Source organism: Balaenoptera borealis (assembly GCF_965194805.1).
Source record: "Balaenoptera borealis genome assembly, chromosome: 1".
In the NCBI taxonomy this organism is placed as follows: Eukaryota; Metazoa; Chordata; class Mammalia; order Artiodactyla; family Balaenopteridae; genus Balaenoptera; species Balaenoptera borealis.
The window spans coordinates 9,345,794-9,362,606 of record NC_138860.1 but is presented as its reverse complement, the minus strand read 5'-3'; the positions used below and the strand labels follow the sequence as shown (position 1 = coordinate 9,362,606).

The window sequence follows — 16,813 nt, the reverse complement described above, 5'->3', positions numbered from 1 at the left end:
AATCTGGCCTCAGTTTATCTTTTCAGCTTCGGATTGAAATACTCCTTAAGTCTGTTACATTATGTTTTAGTCACTTTCCCAGCTGTTCCCTAAGTCATATACTTTACCACCACTACTGTTTATGCCTTTCCTTCTGCCCGTGCTCTTCCACGACCTGTGTGTACCTACTCTAATGTAGCAATTAATACGCCATATTATAATTTGCTTGTCAGTTCTTTAGAACAGCAGTCATGCTTTATTCACACTAAAACTATCCAAACCCTACCAATGTGTCAGACACAGCAGGTAAACAATATATGCCCGATACATGATATCCAAACAGTCAGCTACGTACAACAAACAGTTATCTATATCAATGTTGAATTTCCACCTCAAGTACAAGTTTTAACATAATAGCTAAAATTAATACTTGAGAAAATGTAACAGATAAAAATAAACTTACTGCCAAAGAAGAGCTGGAGCGACAGGGAAGGCTACAAAGTCAAATATGTTGGTTACTTAGGACCAGAGATAAGGGACAGAGTCAGAAAGAAATTACGAGGCAAGCATGTGGCCTCCGGAGCACTAGCTGGAGAAAGCACACTTCCCCGGAAGCCACAAAATGAGCAGAACGAGCGAGGTGGTCCGTGCGTCCCACGCGGCCAGCCTGTGCGGACGTTCGCAGGGCTGGTCACACACTCGAGGGGTTCTGCTCCGAATAACTCGAATGTCATGTTCCGGGGCGGCTTGGGCCTTGGACACCCCACCCTCGACAAGGCGCACCCGACTCTTCCTGTAGCACCGATGGCCTGAGACACGCACCTGGGCACCCCTGCCTGGAATGGGGGCGCCCCGTAGTGGAAAGGGAAGAATCGGTACGTAAAGTCGGGGGGAACTGGGGCGGGGACTCAGATCAGTGGAGCTAGTACTGGAGCGCCGAGTCCTGGGGACACGCTCCTGCCCTCGCGGTGTGGCTCTCAGATCACCACGGAAACGCGACTGGCCGGGACCAAGGAGGGACCGGAGCCCTGCCTTTCCCCCTCCCCGACTCCAGGGTTAGAGAGTCGCCTCCCTCCAGACGCTGGGCGGCGGCAGCCGCAGGGAAGCACTCCGTGCCCAGCTCAGGCCTCCTCCCGTGACCCCCGGCCCAGGACGGTCCCCTTGGCTCTCACCGAATCCTTTAATGAGCTCGGTGAAGACCCCGGGGTCGCTTTCCATGAGGCACCACTCCCCAGCATTGCCCGTCATGGCCCCGGCCACACGCCGCCCCGCTCCACCTCCGGCTCCGGCACCCCCCCAATCCAGCTGCCTCCGGCCACTGAGCTCTGCAAACCCGCCGCTGGCTCGTCAACCTCACGTCACCCCGCCTACTTCCCGACAGCCTCCGGGCGCCGTCACCTGCAGCGCGACAGAGCGCGGGAGGACGCTCTAGCCACCCAAGAGACGGCGAAACTCTTTCTGGGCCGCGCAGGACCCGGAGCCGATTCGGAAGGGGCCAGGGCCGCCGAGAAAGGGCGGGATTTGGGGCGCCGGAGGAGGGAACATCCGGGACTCTCGCTAGTCTGGGGCGGGGGCGGGGCACGCCCGGCGGGGCGGGGCTCGCTCCCGGGAACCGAACCGGGAGACCCGGGCGGCGGAGTCGGAGCAGGCATCACCTCTCCGGCCGACGCGCGTCGTCTTTCGGCGGCGTGGCGCAGCGCTTCTCCCGGTGGCGCGGCGGCTTCGGAGGGAGGGTCGGCCGCCGGGCACAGGTGAGGACACCGCGGGCGGCCGGCTGGCCGGGGCCCTTTGTGCGGTCTGAGCGGCGCCGGGGACGCGCAAGGTCCGGCCGGTCCTCCGTGGCCCTCACCCCGCATCCCTGCGGCCGAGGCCGGAGCAGACGCTGCGCCGACCCGTCTCCCGCCCCGCCTCCGTGCCCTGGCGGGCTGGGTGGCTGGACCGGCACCTCTGCTGGGCCGGGCCCTTCCCGAAGCCGGGACCGCTCCCCCTTGTACTTGCGGAGCTTCCCGCAGGCCGGCGGCCCAGGGGCCCGCTTTCCTCCTCCCCTTCCTTCTCCTCCTCCTTTTCCTCCTCCCGCCGCTGCTGCTGCGCCGAGAGGCGTTGCCCGGCCTCTGGGCTTCGGGAAGAAGGATCTTTGTGAGAAGACCGAGGACGAATTTGTCCTGGAGGGAATGACGAGGGACAGGAGAAGATCCGTCCTGTCGTCGGTGGGGCTGAAAGACAAGTGTAAAGGGGCGCGGTGCCTCCAAGGCACATGAGGTTGAAAAATGCAGTGTGTTAATCTGAAAATATTTGTAACGGTCCTAAGACTAAAGGATGCGTTAAACCAAAAATGGCTGTCTTCACTAAATCACGAAACCTCATTCACCAGGCCCTTGCAGAGTAGTAATGTTAAAACTAAAATCTTTCAGAGTAGTAGTGTTTATGCATCACTCCTTAAAGCTCTGACTTCCAAGAAGGGCCCTTGGCTTATAGAAGAAAAAAAAAAAGCTTTACTTGGTAAAACTCGGATTCTTTGTTTCTCAAGCAGGAGGACCTGTGCCCTGGAATAAGGGAACCTTGTCCTGCAGGATTATGTGAAGCCACGAAATAAACATGATACATTTTACTGAGAGAAACAGCGGCACAGCTTTTATATGAAAACAAACGTGGTTATATTATGGAGTAGAAGCCAAAATCTATGTCAGGGGTTAAATTTAAAAAAAAATTTTTTTTTGGAAACTTTCTTGAAGTTTGTCCCTGGGAGACTGTGTTTTCAAGCTGGTGGGGGGCGGGAGAGGTATGTATTCTGTTAATATACTTAAATGGGAAAGTCTGTGAGGCACAGGAGTCTGGCCTTATTTCCTTATGAACCACGCCTAGAATGAGTGTCATCAGAGCCCAAAGCTGTTTGCAGGAATTTGCCGTATTTTCTTCATCTGCAATATTGCTGTGAACTTGAAAATGTTTTTGGTGCTAAGTAACTATTGAATACATCAAAACTAACATTTGATACCCAACTGAACATGGTGCCTGTTGTAGAAAGACCGAACTGAAAGTTTAGCCCTTGAAACAGCCTATAAGTAATCAGAATGGGGGGGGTGTGTGTGTGTGTCAAATTTCTTTAATTATGTTGTTAACATTTAATTCTAAGAGGTCAGCTAAAAATCCAGATTTCTGAGTTTTTGAGAAAAATGAGAAGATCTGGCAATATGAGGCCCAAACTACATGACGACCAGTTGGCTAAAAGGTGTATGCCTTCCGAATATCGTGCTGTCATGTCTGCTCTAGTTCCTCACCACTTTTTATTGCATCACCCTTGACTTGATTCGCTCATGTCCATTGACCAGTCTGAGTGATACAGCTCTCTGAATTTGTGGCCCCCGTTTTTGCAGTATTGTTTCTTTCAAACTGTCTTGCTCTCATAGATGTAAGTCAGCTTTGACTCCATTTAAAAAGGAATAAGCTGCAAACTTGTTTGACCTCTTGGGATGAAAGAGAGCCTTTTCAAGTGACAAATGATCAAGAGACTTGGGAAAGATATTTAGATGTGTACATTCAAGAAGAATGTAGGCATACTTAGAAGTAATATATTATTAGTACTGTTAAAAGTTACTATAGATGTTCTAGTTCTAGCGAATAAGAAGCAGAACTAGTGTTATTGCATACTGTATATTACTGCCATTCACTGATCTTGCATTCAAAATTAGGAAAAAGAGAAGTGGGCAATGTATAAAATATCCACAACCAATTTCAGAGTGTGGCCATGCTTTTAATGATATTGTAATCTGTTTGATTTCTTCTCAAAATTTTGATTTATAGACGTTTAATACAACTTTAGCTGTATTACATTTCCTTGCAGGGGTGTTGCTTTAAGAGCACAGACTAGGTCAGGCCAACTGAAAGAAGAATTAACTATCTTTTGTTTGTTTGTTTGTTAGTTAATCTGGATTTACAACGCTTGATTATTCAGAAGTGGATTAACTGATGACCAGGCTTTGAACTCACTCACTGCCCAACTGCCTTCTAAACCACTGACACTGGAGCTTAAGCTTTGAGAAGGGGGTTGATGACATTTGGGGAAGGAAGAAATTAAGGTCCTGTATAGTATGTCTGTGTGTATCTCAAATTTCTTTCTAAAGACAAATATAAAAAATGTAGGGTTAAATATCATTTAAATGCTTATCTATTTAAATAACTTGCCAAATATATTTCACCTAGCCAAGTTTTAATTTTTTTTTAATAACAGGTTTTTGAGATAGAATTCACACATCACATTCAGTGGGTTTTAGTATATTCACAGAGTTGTGTAACCATCAACCACTATATAATTTCAGAACATTTTCATCACCCCTAAAGAAACCCCCTACCACTTTGGAGAACAATGTAGCAGGTCCTCAAAAGGTTAAATATAGAGATATCATATGGTGCAACATTTTACATTCCACTAGCAGTATATGAAGGTTCTAATTTCTCCAAATCCTCGCCAACACTTATTATTGTCATTTTGATTATTGCCATTCTAGTTGGTGTGAAGTGGTATCTCATTGCAGTTTTGATTTGCATTTCCCTGATGACCAGTGATATTCAGCATCCATTTTTGTGTTTGTTGGCCATTTGTATACCTTCTTTGAAGACATACCTATATAGATTCTTTGCCTATTTTTTAATTGGGTTATTTATCATTTTATTATTTAGTTATGAGTTATTTATATATCATAGACACAAATTCATTATCATATGTATGATTTGCAACTATTTTCTCCCATTCCATGGGATGTCTTTTGCTTGCTTTGTGGTGTCTTTTGAAACACAGTTTTAAATTTTGATGAAGTCCAGTCTATCGGTTTTTTTCTTTTGTCACTTATACCTTTGGTGTCTGTATTTTGAGATCAACTCATTTCAGTTCCAGAGTTAGTATCAGATCCCCCAAGTGAAAGGGCAGGATCCCAAACAGATTGCCCTTACTTCACACAACAGCCTCAAATAAGGTCCCAGTCCAGCCAACTAGGCTTCCCACAATGCGCTCAGGGTCAGTAATTCACTAGAATGACTCAACTCCCTAAAAGCACCATCCTTATGATTACAGTTTTATTATAAAGGATTTATAATAAAATCTTTTATTATAAGGGATACAACTCAGGAACAGCCAAATGGAAGACACCACCAGGCCACTGGAGGCAGCGGAGGGATTCCTTCTGTTTGTAGAATCCTGGCACATCACCGTCCCAGCACATCAGTGTTCACCAACTGGGAGTCTCTGCTGAACTTGTTTGTTTTCTTTAAAGATTTATTTATTATTTATTTTATTTTATTTATTTTTGGCTGCGTCGGGTCTTAGTTGCGGCATGTGGGATCCTCGTTGAGGCATGCGGGATCTTTTGTTGGGGCGCGTGGGCTCTTCATTGTGGTGCTCAGACTTCTCTCTAGTTGTGGCGTGCGGGTTTTCTCTCTCTAGCTGTGGCGTGCGGGTTCCAGAGTGAGTGGGCTCTGTAGTTTGCGGCACTCGGGCTCAGTAGTTGTGGCGCGCAGGCTTAGCTGCCCCGCGGCATGAAGGATCTTAGTTCCCTGACCAGGGATCAAACCCGTGTCCCTTACATTGCAAGGTGGAGTCTTTACCACTGGACCACCAGGGTAGTCCCTCCGCTGTACTTTGATGTCCAGAGTTTGTATATGGGGTTTCATGACTAGGCATGACTGATTAATTCATTGACCCTGTGGTTGAGGTCAGTCACCTGCCTTCCTTCCCTCCTGGGAGGTTGATCTGGCCTAAAGTTCCAACCTTCTAATCAGATGATTGGTCTTTATGGCGACCCCCAACTGGAAGCAATCCAAAGACCCAGAATGAGTCACCTCATTAGCATAACAAAGACACTCCCATCAATCAGGATATTCCAAGGTTTTTTTTTATTAACTGTTTTTAAATTGAATAAAAGATTCTTTAAATTCTATAGTGCTTTACAGTTTTCAGAAGTTTCACACATATGATTTCATATAATCCCATAATAACCCTTTTTTTTAATCCTCTATCCCTATATTTCCCCTTCCCTCTTCCTTCTCCCCACTGTAACCACTAGTTTGTTCTCTTTATCTGTGAGTCTGCTTCTTTTTTGTTTTATTCACCAGTTTGTTGTATTTTTTAGATTCTGCATGTAAGTGATACCATACAGTATTTGTCTTTCTCTGGCTGACTTATTTCACTTAGCATAATGCCCTCCAAGTCCATCCATGTTGCTGCAAATGGCAAAATTTCGTTCTTTTTTATAGCTGAGTAGTATTCCATTGTATATGTATATACCACATCTTATTTATTCATTCATCTGTTGATGGACACTGAGGTTGCTTCCATACCTTGGCAATTGTAAGTAACGCTGCCATGAACATTGGGTGCATGTATCTTTTCGAGTTAGTGTTTTTGTTTTTTTCGGATATAAACCCAAAGTGGTGTGTGAAGCCCTGTGAGAACCATGGACAAAAATCAGATATTCTTCTTTTTTCTTTTTTTTTATACAATTTTTAAAGGTTACACTCCATTTATAGTTATTACAAAATATTGGCTATATTCCCCGTGTTGTACTCTACATCCTTGTAGCCTGTTTTGCACCGAGTAGTCTGTACCTCCCGCAAAACCCAGATATTCTTTATTATACCACTGTGTCTTATCACCTAGCCAATTTTAAAGTTAATTTGTATTTCAGCGCTCAGTGACAAAGAGAGCAGCTTGGAACATGCTGCCATTCTGTTTTTTATATTTCACTCTAAAAATCTGACTCAGGTAAATCTACATAAGCAAGTAGAGAGGTGCCGTTAACTGTTAATGATGTGATCTGATCCACAGTTTTATGTTGCACCCTGGAAAGTATGTTCACAGAAGCATATGAAAAGGTGAACATTTCTCCTGCAGAAGTATCGAAAGGGTGTGTGGTCAGGGTTGTCATTAATAAAACATAACATGCAAGGGAAGATTCCATTTGTACAGCTATGAATAAATAATTCATTTCTTATAATAGGGATTACAAGGATTACATTTAGGGATTTCTTTTTTAGGCATCCTCTCTAGATTTAAAAGTTCATTTTTCTGCTTGCTTTAGAAAAGATACTTGAATACCTAATATTAAACATATTAGAAGAACTTACAGAGAAATACTGTTCTCAGGTGACATTTTTACTCAGTACTCATTACTTTCTCTTTGTAACTTTTTCATGTTTTATTTTTCTTAATTGTATTTCTATTACCTGCATATAGTACATTATTTTATCCTGATTACAGAATTTATGTTAAAGGCTTGAATTATGTTTTTAATTGCATGCATTGAGACTTATTTTCAAAGTAAATGTGTTACAGGAAAGAAAAGCCAGTCATGCATAATACTTAGATAAATGGTTCAGAAAATCAACTTTAATGCTGCTTAGTTATCCTTAAATATATATTAGGAATTACTTAAAAATGGTGTTCTAGAGGAGGGATACACAGATAAGGCCTGGTCCCTGTTCTCAAGGGAACCATTGATGTTAGCTGGACATGCTCACAAAGAATAATAAAAAGGAAAGAACTTTGATAGTGGGGGGGTTTGAGGTTTATATTGAGACCTTGAAATCTCACCACTTGGGCCTTGGTGCAGGAAAACTGGTGTAGTATAATCTGATAATTGAATGTCTTCTCAAAATTATTCATTTAACAAATATGACTAATAAGCAGGAATAGCCAGGTTGAAGAAACACCAGAGAGTGTGTGTTTTTGTTAAATCTAAAGGAGAGGCCAGCAATGTCAAAAAATTTCTACTGGAATTAGCAATTAATGTTATCAATCTTTGAGAAGGCTCTTAGCCTTTTTGGATTGAAAGGCAGAGGTAAATGCCATATTGAAAAGGGGGTCCGAATACATAGAAAAAGCAACATCCACTGCACCAGGAGTTTCAGCCTGTGCTGTACTCAGTCACTATAAATCAGTCCATAATGACTGATACAATATGATCACTTCGTCTCTGACACCACCTGAAGCCTAGGCCTGCACTGAGATTAACTACTTTATGTCAGAGCTTTATTTGGAATATTGACACTGCTGTTTCCAGCACAATTCAAATCACTGTTCCCCTAAGTCACATGCAAAATGTGAGGCTTTCTTCCCAGCACTTACCTCTGCACCATTGTGTGTTCCCCGCTCTGAGACCCAGTCTTTCATTGCTCCCTTACTCACCCAATTTCCCCGCATTGAGAACTCCCTCAATTTCTTTACTCCTCTTTCTCCCTCAAGGGGATCATTACCCATAACCTCCACCCTTAGTGAAGGAGATACCTCTTTTGCTGTCAAGGGCTAGTCTCCGCCTGGATGCTCTGAAACTTCTTTCAGGGATCTCGTTCCCTCACTTACGCCCTTTCTCTGCTGTCTTCAACTCTCCAAATCGAACTTTGAACCTCAACCTCAGAGTCCTCTCATCTGAAAAGGTAAAAAGATCTTTCCTCTGGCTCCTGCCTTCTCTCTTACCTTCCCTTGAGAACTTGGCTTCTGTGCAAGAGTAGTCTACCCGTGAAGTCTCTTCACCGCTGCGTGCCCTCCTGACCTCACTAGAATCAAGCTATTTCTCGTAGCGCCCGACTGCGATTGCCTTTCCTCAGCATCCCTGTTGCCAACTTCAGCCTTACTCACTTGATTGCTGAGCATTTGACATTACCAGCCATTCACTCTGTGAAATTCTCTTCCTTGTGGTCTACGATACCACTCTCTCCAGATTTTAAGTCTGTGTGCCTCTCCTTCTCTTTCTTCTTTAAAGGGCCCTTTTCTCCTTAGCTTTTTTTTAATTAATATTCACCAGGATTGTGTCTTTAGCCTTCCCCACAGTATATAAACATGCTCAAGCTTGTATCATCTTCAAAACAAAATTTCTTTTACTTGTGTTCCTCTTTAAGCTACTACCTTACCTGTCAACATTTCTTTGCAGTATATTTAGTTCCTTTTCTAAAATTTAAAGACACAGAGCGAGATTTCATATACCCCTTCCTGGAATGTGTTCCCCAAACTTTATATGCCAGTTTTTCAGTCTTCCTGGATTATTGAAACAGCATTATTTTATCCTCCTCTGCTCATTCACTTTTCTGTTAAAGCACTTGATTACAGTTTGCTTTGTATTATGTATAAATTTCTACCTCATCAAATAGACTGTGATTTCCCTGAGGGCAGGAAAAGAAAGTTTTAAAAATCTTTTTAAGGGAACAGAAATCTCCTTCATGCCTTACACACAGTATGCAGTAAATGCTGGTTGAGGATTTTTTGTTGGTTGTTTGCCATGGGGAGAAGCCCAGTGCACTGTAGTGGCCCAGGCAGGAAACCTGAAGATAAACAGCTGTACTATAGTGAGAGTAGCGGTGGACCGATAAAGTAGTGGATGATTGTGGTTACTCCCTTTGGAGGAGAAAAAGGGATACTGCTGCCAGACAGCTAGTTCTAGTAGCTTCAGAGATACTGGAAGGAGGAAAATGTGGGTAGTCACAGATGAAGTAAACTATAAACGAACACTGTTGATACAGGATGTTAATGAGTTAGCATGCTCTCAGCTACAGGTAGCAGAAAACTTATCAATGGCTTAAACAATAAGGATATACTTATGATATATTAGGACATTTCTAAGTAGGGCAGTTCCAGGTAATTTGATGATATCAATGACCCAGATTCCTTCTTTTTTTTTTTTCTTTCTGGTGCTTCCATCCTTATAAATTAGTTTGTCTTCTTAAACTGGCACCCCTCCATGGCTCTAGGTAGCTGACACCACTTCAGGCATCATGTGCAGATGAGTATGTCAGGGCAGAAAGGGGAACATTCCTTTTTAAGAGCCCAAGCCCCTTTTTAAGAAGGAAGAAAACCTCAGAAGTATTACCAGCAGACTTATCATGTCTCACTGATGGGAGTTGTGATACTTGCTCAATACCTGTACCAGTCACATGGCAAGAGGAATGAGAGCATCACCTGGGAACTTGTGATAAGTACGAATGCTTAGGCCTCAACCAGACATACTGAATTATGAAAGAAACTTCGGGGTGGGGGGGGGGGCGGGTGTGGAACCCATCATCTTGTGTTTTAACTAGGACTTCAAGTAATTTTGATGCACACAGAGTTTGAGAACCACTGGCTTAGAGCAATCAGGATTCATCCCTTGGGGCTGGGGAATGTCCCCTGAAGGGCATTACTACCAGAAAGAGGATAAGAGAAGGGGGAAGGGAGGAACAGATGTTGGATACACAATCAAAAATGTCTACACAGTTATTGAGGAAGTAAAGTGAGTGCTAGCCCCCTGTCTGTGTCAGTGACTATTGCCGCCCCTTTTATTCTCCTCCATCTGGTCCTCTAGACTCCATGCCGAACTGCCTGCTCAGTCTCTGAAGCAACAAGCTATACCTCAAAAATGCGACTTCTTAGCTATTGCTTCTGATCGTTACACCACCAGTTACTGAGCTTAAGAAATATTTTTAAATTAAAAGATTTCATGGCAGATTTCAATAAGCATAGATTAATAAATAATTTTCCTTTTTAGAATTTTCTTGTTTCTAGCTAAAATAACATTTTGCTTTCTGACAGGTTTCCTAAAAGACAGAAAAATGGAGGAATTGGTAAACCAAATGCAGCCGCTGAATGAGAAGCAGATAGCCAATTCTGAAGACGGATATGTGTGGCAAGTCACTGATATGAATCGGCTGCACCGGTTCTTATGTTTTGGTTCTGAAGGTGGGACTTATTATATCAAAGAACAGAAGTTGGGCCTTGAGAATGCCGAAGCTTTAATTAGATTGATTGAAGATGGCAGAGGATGTGAAGTGATACAGGAAATAAAGTCATTTAGTCAAGAAGGCAGAACTGCAAAGCAGGAGCCTACGCTCTTTGCCCTCGCCATTTGTTCCCAGTGTTCCGACATAAGCACGAAACAAGCCGCCTTCAAAGCTGTTTCTGAAGTTTGTCGCATTCCTACACATCTCTTTACTTTTATACAATTTAAGAAAGATCTAAAGGAAAGCATGAAATGTGGCATGTGGGGTCGCGCCCTCCGGAAGGCCGTAGCAGACTGGTACAATGAAAAAGGTGGCATGGCCCTTGCCCTGGCCGTTACAAAATATAAACAAAGAAATGGCTGGTCTCACAAAGATCTGTTAAGATTGTCGCATCTTAAACCTTCCAGTGAAGGTAAGCGTAAGATCTTCATGGGGGGGGTGGGGGGTGAGGTGCAGATATCCAAAAAATAGCAAATTTTTATTTGACCTAAGACAGTTATGTAATATTTTCTAGAAATAGCCTTTAATTCTCAGAACACATTGATTAATTCACATATGTTTAACGCCAACCTGGAATTAAACGCCTAGACATTAATGATCAAGAACCAAATGACAGATTTGCAGCTTGATACTCTAAATCTTAAAATGTCACCATGCTAACTAGAATGCTCACCCCCTTGATTATGGACCATGAAAGCAGCATGGATGTGATCAGAGTCGTAGGAATCGAAACGGCTCCTAGCCAGTAGATGGCAGATAGCCAGGCTGTACTGCTTTAGCCCCTTCTTTCCCTCCCTGTCTTCCTAGGACGTATGTTCCGTGGAACCTAAAGGCTACCCAAAGGAGTGCTGAACTTAACAATTCAGGATGCTAATTGTCTCCAGGCAGTCAGCCAGGGGCCATGGTAACTTGGGGCAGTTTTTCTATGTCTATGGGAAGAGACTTTTGAAAAGTTAGTTGGGTCTACAATGACTCTTCAGTCCTTCTTAGAAGGGAAATAAGAAAAACTTTTGCACAGGAATAATTTTAAGTGTGAACTTTCACAAAATGAGCATGTCCAAATTTGACTTTTTTTTTTTTTTTTTACAGCAGAAGTGAAACTTGAAAAGACAGCCCCTCAGATGGGTTCAAATTTCAGTTCTACTTATTACTTTGTGTCCTTACACCAAGTAACTTAACCTTTCCGAGTTTCTGTATCTTCATTTATTTAAAAAGGTAGAAAAGGAATAACTCTTAAAATTATTGTGACTAAATGTGATAGTGTGTATTACAATACTTCCACAGTGCCTGGCACGGAGTAAAGGGCAGTGTTGGTTCCCTCCCCTCCCTCCCACATAGCTTGTGTAATGATATCTTCATACATAGTATCTCCTCAGTAATTCTTAATTTATCCCTTTTTTTTATTATTATAAATGGACTTTTTCAAATGAAGTTTAAGCAGTAAATTACTGCAAACGTTTATGTATACAAACACGTATATATTTTGATTTTTTATTAGAAATTACATGCTTGTTTTATTTACTTATTCATTCATTCATTCCACGCGCGGCTTGTGGCATGTTAGTTCCCTGACCTGGGATTGAACCTGCGCCCTTGGCAGTGAAAGCACGAGTCCTAACCACAAGACTGCCAGGGAATTCCCTACATGCTTGTTTTAAAGTAGCTGGATAATACAAAAAAATAGAATGCAGAAAGTAGTCCTGCCCTTCAAAAGAAATCACTATACATAGGTTGTATATTACTTCCGATTTTTCCTAAATATATACTATGTTTTATTTTTTTTAATTTTATATACCTTCTTTGTTTCAGTTAAATGTATATTGATTTTTTTCAGGTCGGTAGCAATAATTGCATGTGTACCATTATATGAATATAATTTATGTAGCTAGTCTCTTACTGATGACAGTTAAGTAGCTCCTGGTTTTTTAATACTATTACAAAAATACTACAGTGAAAAAACTTGGTTAATATAAATGTTTCTATAATTTCTGTAATGCTTAAATCCACAAAGAGTATATGAAAGTGGCCCCTTTCCCCACATTTGAACACTGACTATTTACCAGTGTTTTTTAATCTTTGCCAATGATAGGTGAAAAATTTTATCTTGTTATTTGAATTTATGTATTTGGGCAGAAGCTCAACTTTTCATGTGCTTATTGATTATTTGTATTTTTTATGGATTATATTGTATCTTTTTCTTTTTATCTATCAAGATGCTATTTTTAATATTATAAAAATAGCAATAATTATAGTCACCATTCATTCAACAAATATTTATTGAGCACCTACTGTAGATGGGCACTGTTCTCAGAACTTGGAATACCAAGTATAGGAATTAATAATTTATTATTATATACATTGCATGCATTTTCCCCCCATTTTTTTTCTTTGTCTTTTCGTTTTTTGATGGAGGGGGTTTCTGGCACACTGAAGTTTGGAATTTTAACGTAATCAAACTTATCTGCCTTTGTTAATACGCTTTTATTTTATGTTCGGTTTAGAAAGGCCATTTCCAACCTAAAGTCATAAAAATACTTACCTGTGTTTTTTTTCCTAACATATTCATGGCTTAATTTTTTTAACTTTAAAAATTTCTTTAAATCTTTGCTCCAGTTTGAGGAGGCTGTAGGGATCCAGCTTTGTTTGTCTATTGAGACACTATGTGGTGGTGTGGGCCTAAGTGCTAGTTCAAATTGGAAAAATTAGTTTCTGAATTTGTGCAAACAGTTATTCTGGGTTTTGAATTCTTGATCTATAAATTGAGAAATTAGTAGATATTCCCTAAACTTAGTCCCACACATAGGATTCTTTAATTCTAGATTTTTGAGGGCAGAACTCATACTTGAAACCTTCTAATAATAGCAATATGTCTAGGTGTAGAAGATCCTTAGGCTTCTCAGAGCCTAGTGTTTGGAAACAAACTCTAATTTACCAAGTAAGTAACTGAAACGTGTATTTAAACAGATAAAACAATTCAAAGTGTGATTCAACTAATCAGATGTTTATTGTGTTCCTACTGTGTGGCCAACACAATTCTAGGACTTGAGGAAGATAAAAATAATAATAAGACAGACTTTTTGAAAGTTTTTTTTTTTTAATAAATTAATTTATTTTTGGCTGCGTTGGGTCTTTGTTGCTGCGCACGGGCTTTCTCTAGTTGTGGCGAGCATGGGCTTCTCTTCATTGCAGTGTATGGGCTTCTCATTGTGGTGGCTTCTCTTGTTGGGAGCACAGGCTCTAGGCGCTCGGGCTTTAGAAAGCACAGACTCAGTAGTTGTGGCGCATGGGCTTAGCTGCTCCGTGGCATGTGGGATCTTCCCAGACCAGTGCTCAAACCCGTGTCCCCTGCGTTGGCAGGCAGATTTGTAACCACTGCGCCACCAGGGAAGCCCCGAAAGTTTTATTTTAGTTGGAAAGAATAGAAAACATGCTCACATGAAACATGAACTCATTTAAGGCAATGTAAGATTTTGTACTAAGATCTGTAAGATAGCAAGAGTCACGATACTTTAGAAGTTCCTGCATGTTAGTACTAACTTTTGATCAAGTTATTTAAATTAGAGTTCGGATATAGCACATAAGCTCAATCTGCCTTAGAGATGTATTTTATTTGGCCTGCACCATATTTTAGAAGAAAATGAACTCTTCGCAACATCACATAAAAATCCATATTGTACCTTCTTTTGAAAATACGGTTTTTTGGCAGCAGTGAGCCAATATTTCACTAAAACATTTGTCAGGGCATTCTCTCTTTAGTTCACCACAGTGCTAACCACTCTCTCTTCTATCAGTGGCCTCGTTTATTTATTTACTTTACCTACCTTTCCCCCATAGACCCTGGAATTTAATAATTCAGTCCGTCCCCTCCCCCCTTATACAGAAGTGGAAACTAAGGCCTAGAAAGATCACACAGCCATTTATTGGCAACATATAAGCTAGAACCCAGGTTTCCTCACCGCCCCCCAACTGAAAGCTCTTTCAACTATTGAAAGGAATTGTAGAGGAAATGAACACATTATTTTCCCTTTTTAAAAAATTTGGCCTGTAATACTTTCTCAGCTATTAAAAAAAAAGCACAAATTACCTACCTACCTGTCTACTTCCACTTATCTCTACAATTTATAAATGCATATTTATTTAGCAGCTAAAGGGGCAAGTGAATATGAGATTAATTGAGGTAGATCTGTACTTTTGTGAGTTGTTCTGAGATCATGGACCTGAGATAGGCACTGTGTACCAAAGGTTCTAATGCTAGTGCTTCAAAAAAATAAATAAAAGCTCCATAATGAAATGACTTAGGATATTGGAGCTTTTCCTCCAGAGTCTCATGTTGAAGCAGTTACGATGGAATAGGCAAAATTAGCAGACTCCATTGGCTTAAATGTGTTTGTCATATCATAGGAAGTAGCATGTCGGTTTAAACTCCCGTGTATCTAGGTGTGCCTTTCACATAATGCGTTCTCCATAACATGTCCTGTTCTTTACCTTGTAATCCTACATGCCTTTTTAATTCTTTATTTTGTTAAAGGACTTGCTATTGTTACCAAATATATTACAAAGGGCTGGAAAGAGGTCCATGAAATGTATAAAGAAAAAGCACTTTCTGTGGAGACTGAGAAATTATTAAAGTATCTGGAGGCTGTAGAGAAAGTGAAGCGCACAAAAGATGAACTGGAAGTCATTCATCTGATAGAAGAACACAGACTGGTTAGGGAGCATCTCCTAACAAATCACTTAAAGTCTAAAGAGGTAAGCAGATTATAATATGTTAAAGCATGTGATTAAACATGAGGAACTTACTCTGTGTATTAAAAGGATAAATTGTGGGTAATGCTTTTAAAAAATAATTCATTAGTACTTAAAAAAAATTTTTTTTTTTTTTTGCCCCACCACACAGTTTTCAGGGTCTTAGCTCCCCAACCAGGGATTGAACCTGGGCCCCAGCGCTGAAAGCACTGAGTGCTAACCACTGGACTGCCAGGGGATTTCCTAAAAAAAATAATTTAAATATATCTTAAAATTAACGTTTATTTAAAACACCTAACACAATGCCTAGATGTAGTTGGCATTCTATAAATATTAGTTTCACTCCAGAAAATGTGCTGGTTAAATTGCCTCACTAATTAAAATAAATAAATAAAATTCTTATATGCAATTCCTTTACAAAATATACGTCACTTTCTTACCCTGGTAAAGAGCAAGTTATTTTATTTGATGAGCCTTTGAACAGTTCACACAGATTTTTATTTAGAACGTGCTCTGAACCCCAAAAGAAAGCCTTAAAAGTCTATGTTATTAATTGATACAGCTATGTTATACCTATTCATTTACCCTTAACTTCTTATATTTCTACCTGTGTTATTGCAATAGGTATGGAAGGCTTTGTTACAAGAAATGCCTCTTACAGCATTACTAAGGAATCTTGGAAAGATGACTGCTAATTCAGTGCTTGAACCAGGAAACTCAGAAGTGTCTTTAGTATGTGAAAAGCTGTGTAATGAAAAACTGTTAAAAAAGGTAAGCATTACCTTTGTTAACTACTACTAATTGAAAAAGTTGGCTCCTAAATTTTGGAAATGCGGTCGGCACATTTTTTAGGGCACATTTTTCAGAGACCAAGTTGCACTGACTCTTAAATCTAAGATTAATATGTCCTCATTTTTCTCTTTTATGAAATAGATTTATTAGCCATAATAACAAAAATCTTAAAGAAATAGTTACTGTTTTTCACTTGAATTTGACATTTGCTTTCTGTCTTTGTTGTGTTTCTAGGCTCGTATACATCCATTTCATGTTCTAATTGCATTAGAAACTTACAAAACAGGTCATGGGCTCAGAGGAAAACTGAAGTGGCGCCCTGATGAAGAAATTTTGCAAGCTTTGGATGCTGCTTTTTACAAAACATTTAAGGTAATGGTTTGATTTTTATTTTAAAACAGAAGACCCAGTTAGGATTTAATATCTTTTGTAAAAACACATTTTAAAGATAATATTAGTAGTTTAACCATTTTTGATTAGATATTCATTTGTTTTTTTCTTAGTTCATGTGAAAATGAATATATAATTAATTGTTGAAAATGAATATATAATTGTAAGC

At 40.7% G+C, this 16,813-nt stretch overlaps 2 protein-coding genes across 13 annotated transcripts in view; one reads left to right on the top strand and one right to left on the bottom strand.

Annotated features, from left to right (window-relative positions):
* UCHL5 (ubiquitin C-terminal hydrolase L5) overlaps window positions 1-1,489 on the bottom strand; it is a 52,296-nt gene extending 50,807 nt beyond the window's left edge. For 2 of the 6 annotated variants that reach the window (XM_082395209.1, XM_082395210.1), the window contains exons 1-2: window positions 1,152-1,355; window positions 443-473 (exon numbers count right to left, since the gene is read on the bottom strand). In XM_082395209.1, coding sequence (XP_082251335.1) covers window positions 443-473; window positions 1,152-1,217 — 97 coding nt within the window. In that variant the 5' untranslated portion in view covers window positions 1,218-1,355. The other 4 variants (XM_082395213.1, XM_082395214.1, XM_082395211.1 and 1 more) reach the window with 4 other exon arrangements.
* Window positions 503-16,813, top strand: part of RO60 (Ro60, Y RNA binding protein) — a 28,569-nt gene continuing 12,258 nt past the window's right edge. Inside the window, exons 1-6 of one of the 7 annotated variants that reach the window (XM_082394686.1) lie at window positions 1,574-1,730; window positions 3,900-4,055; window positions 10,529-11,128; window positions 15,245-15,465; window positions 16,087-16,233; window positions 16,489-16,626. In XM_082394686.1, the coding sequence (XP_082250812.1) occupies window positions 10,549-11,128; window positions 15,245-15,465; window positions 16,087-16,233; window positions 16,489-16,626 (1,086 nt within the window). In that variant the 5' untranslated portion in view covers window positions 1,574-1,730; window positions 3,900-4,055; window positions 10,529-10,548. Of the gene's footprint in view, window positions 855-1,572; window positions 1,731-3,899; window positions 4,074-4,108; window positions 9,937-10,038; window positions 10,230-10,528; window positions 11,129-11,805; window positions 11,932-15,244; window positions 15,466-16,086; window positions 16,234-16,488; window positions 16,627-16,813 lie in introns of those variants that run through there. The other 6 variants (XM_082394687.1, XM_082394685.1, XM_082394684.1 and 3 more) reach the window with 6 other exon arrangements.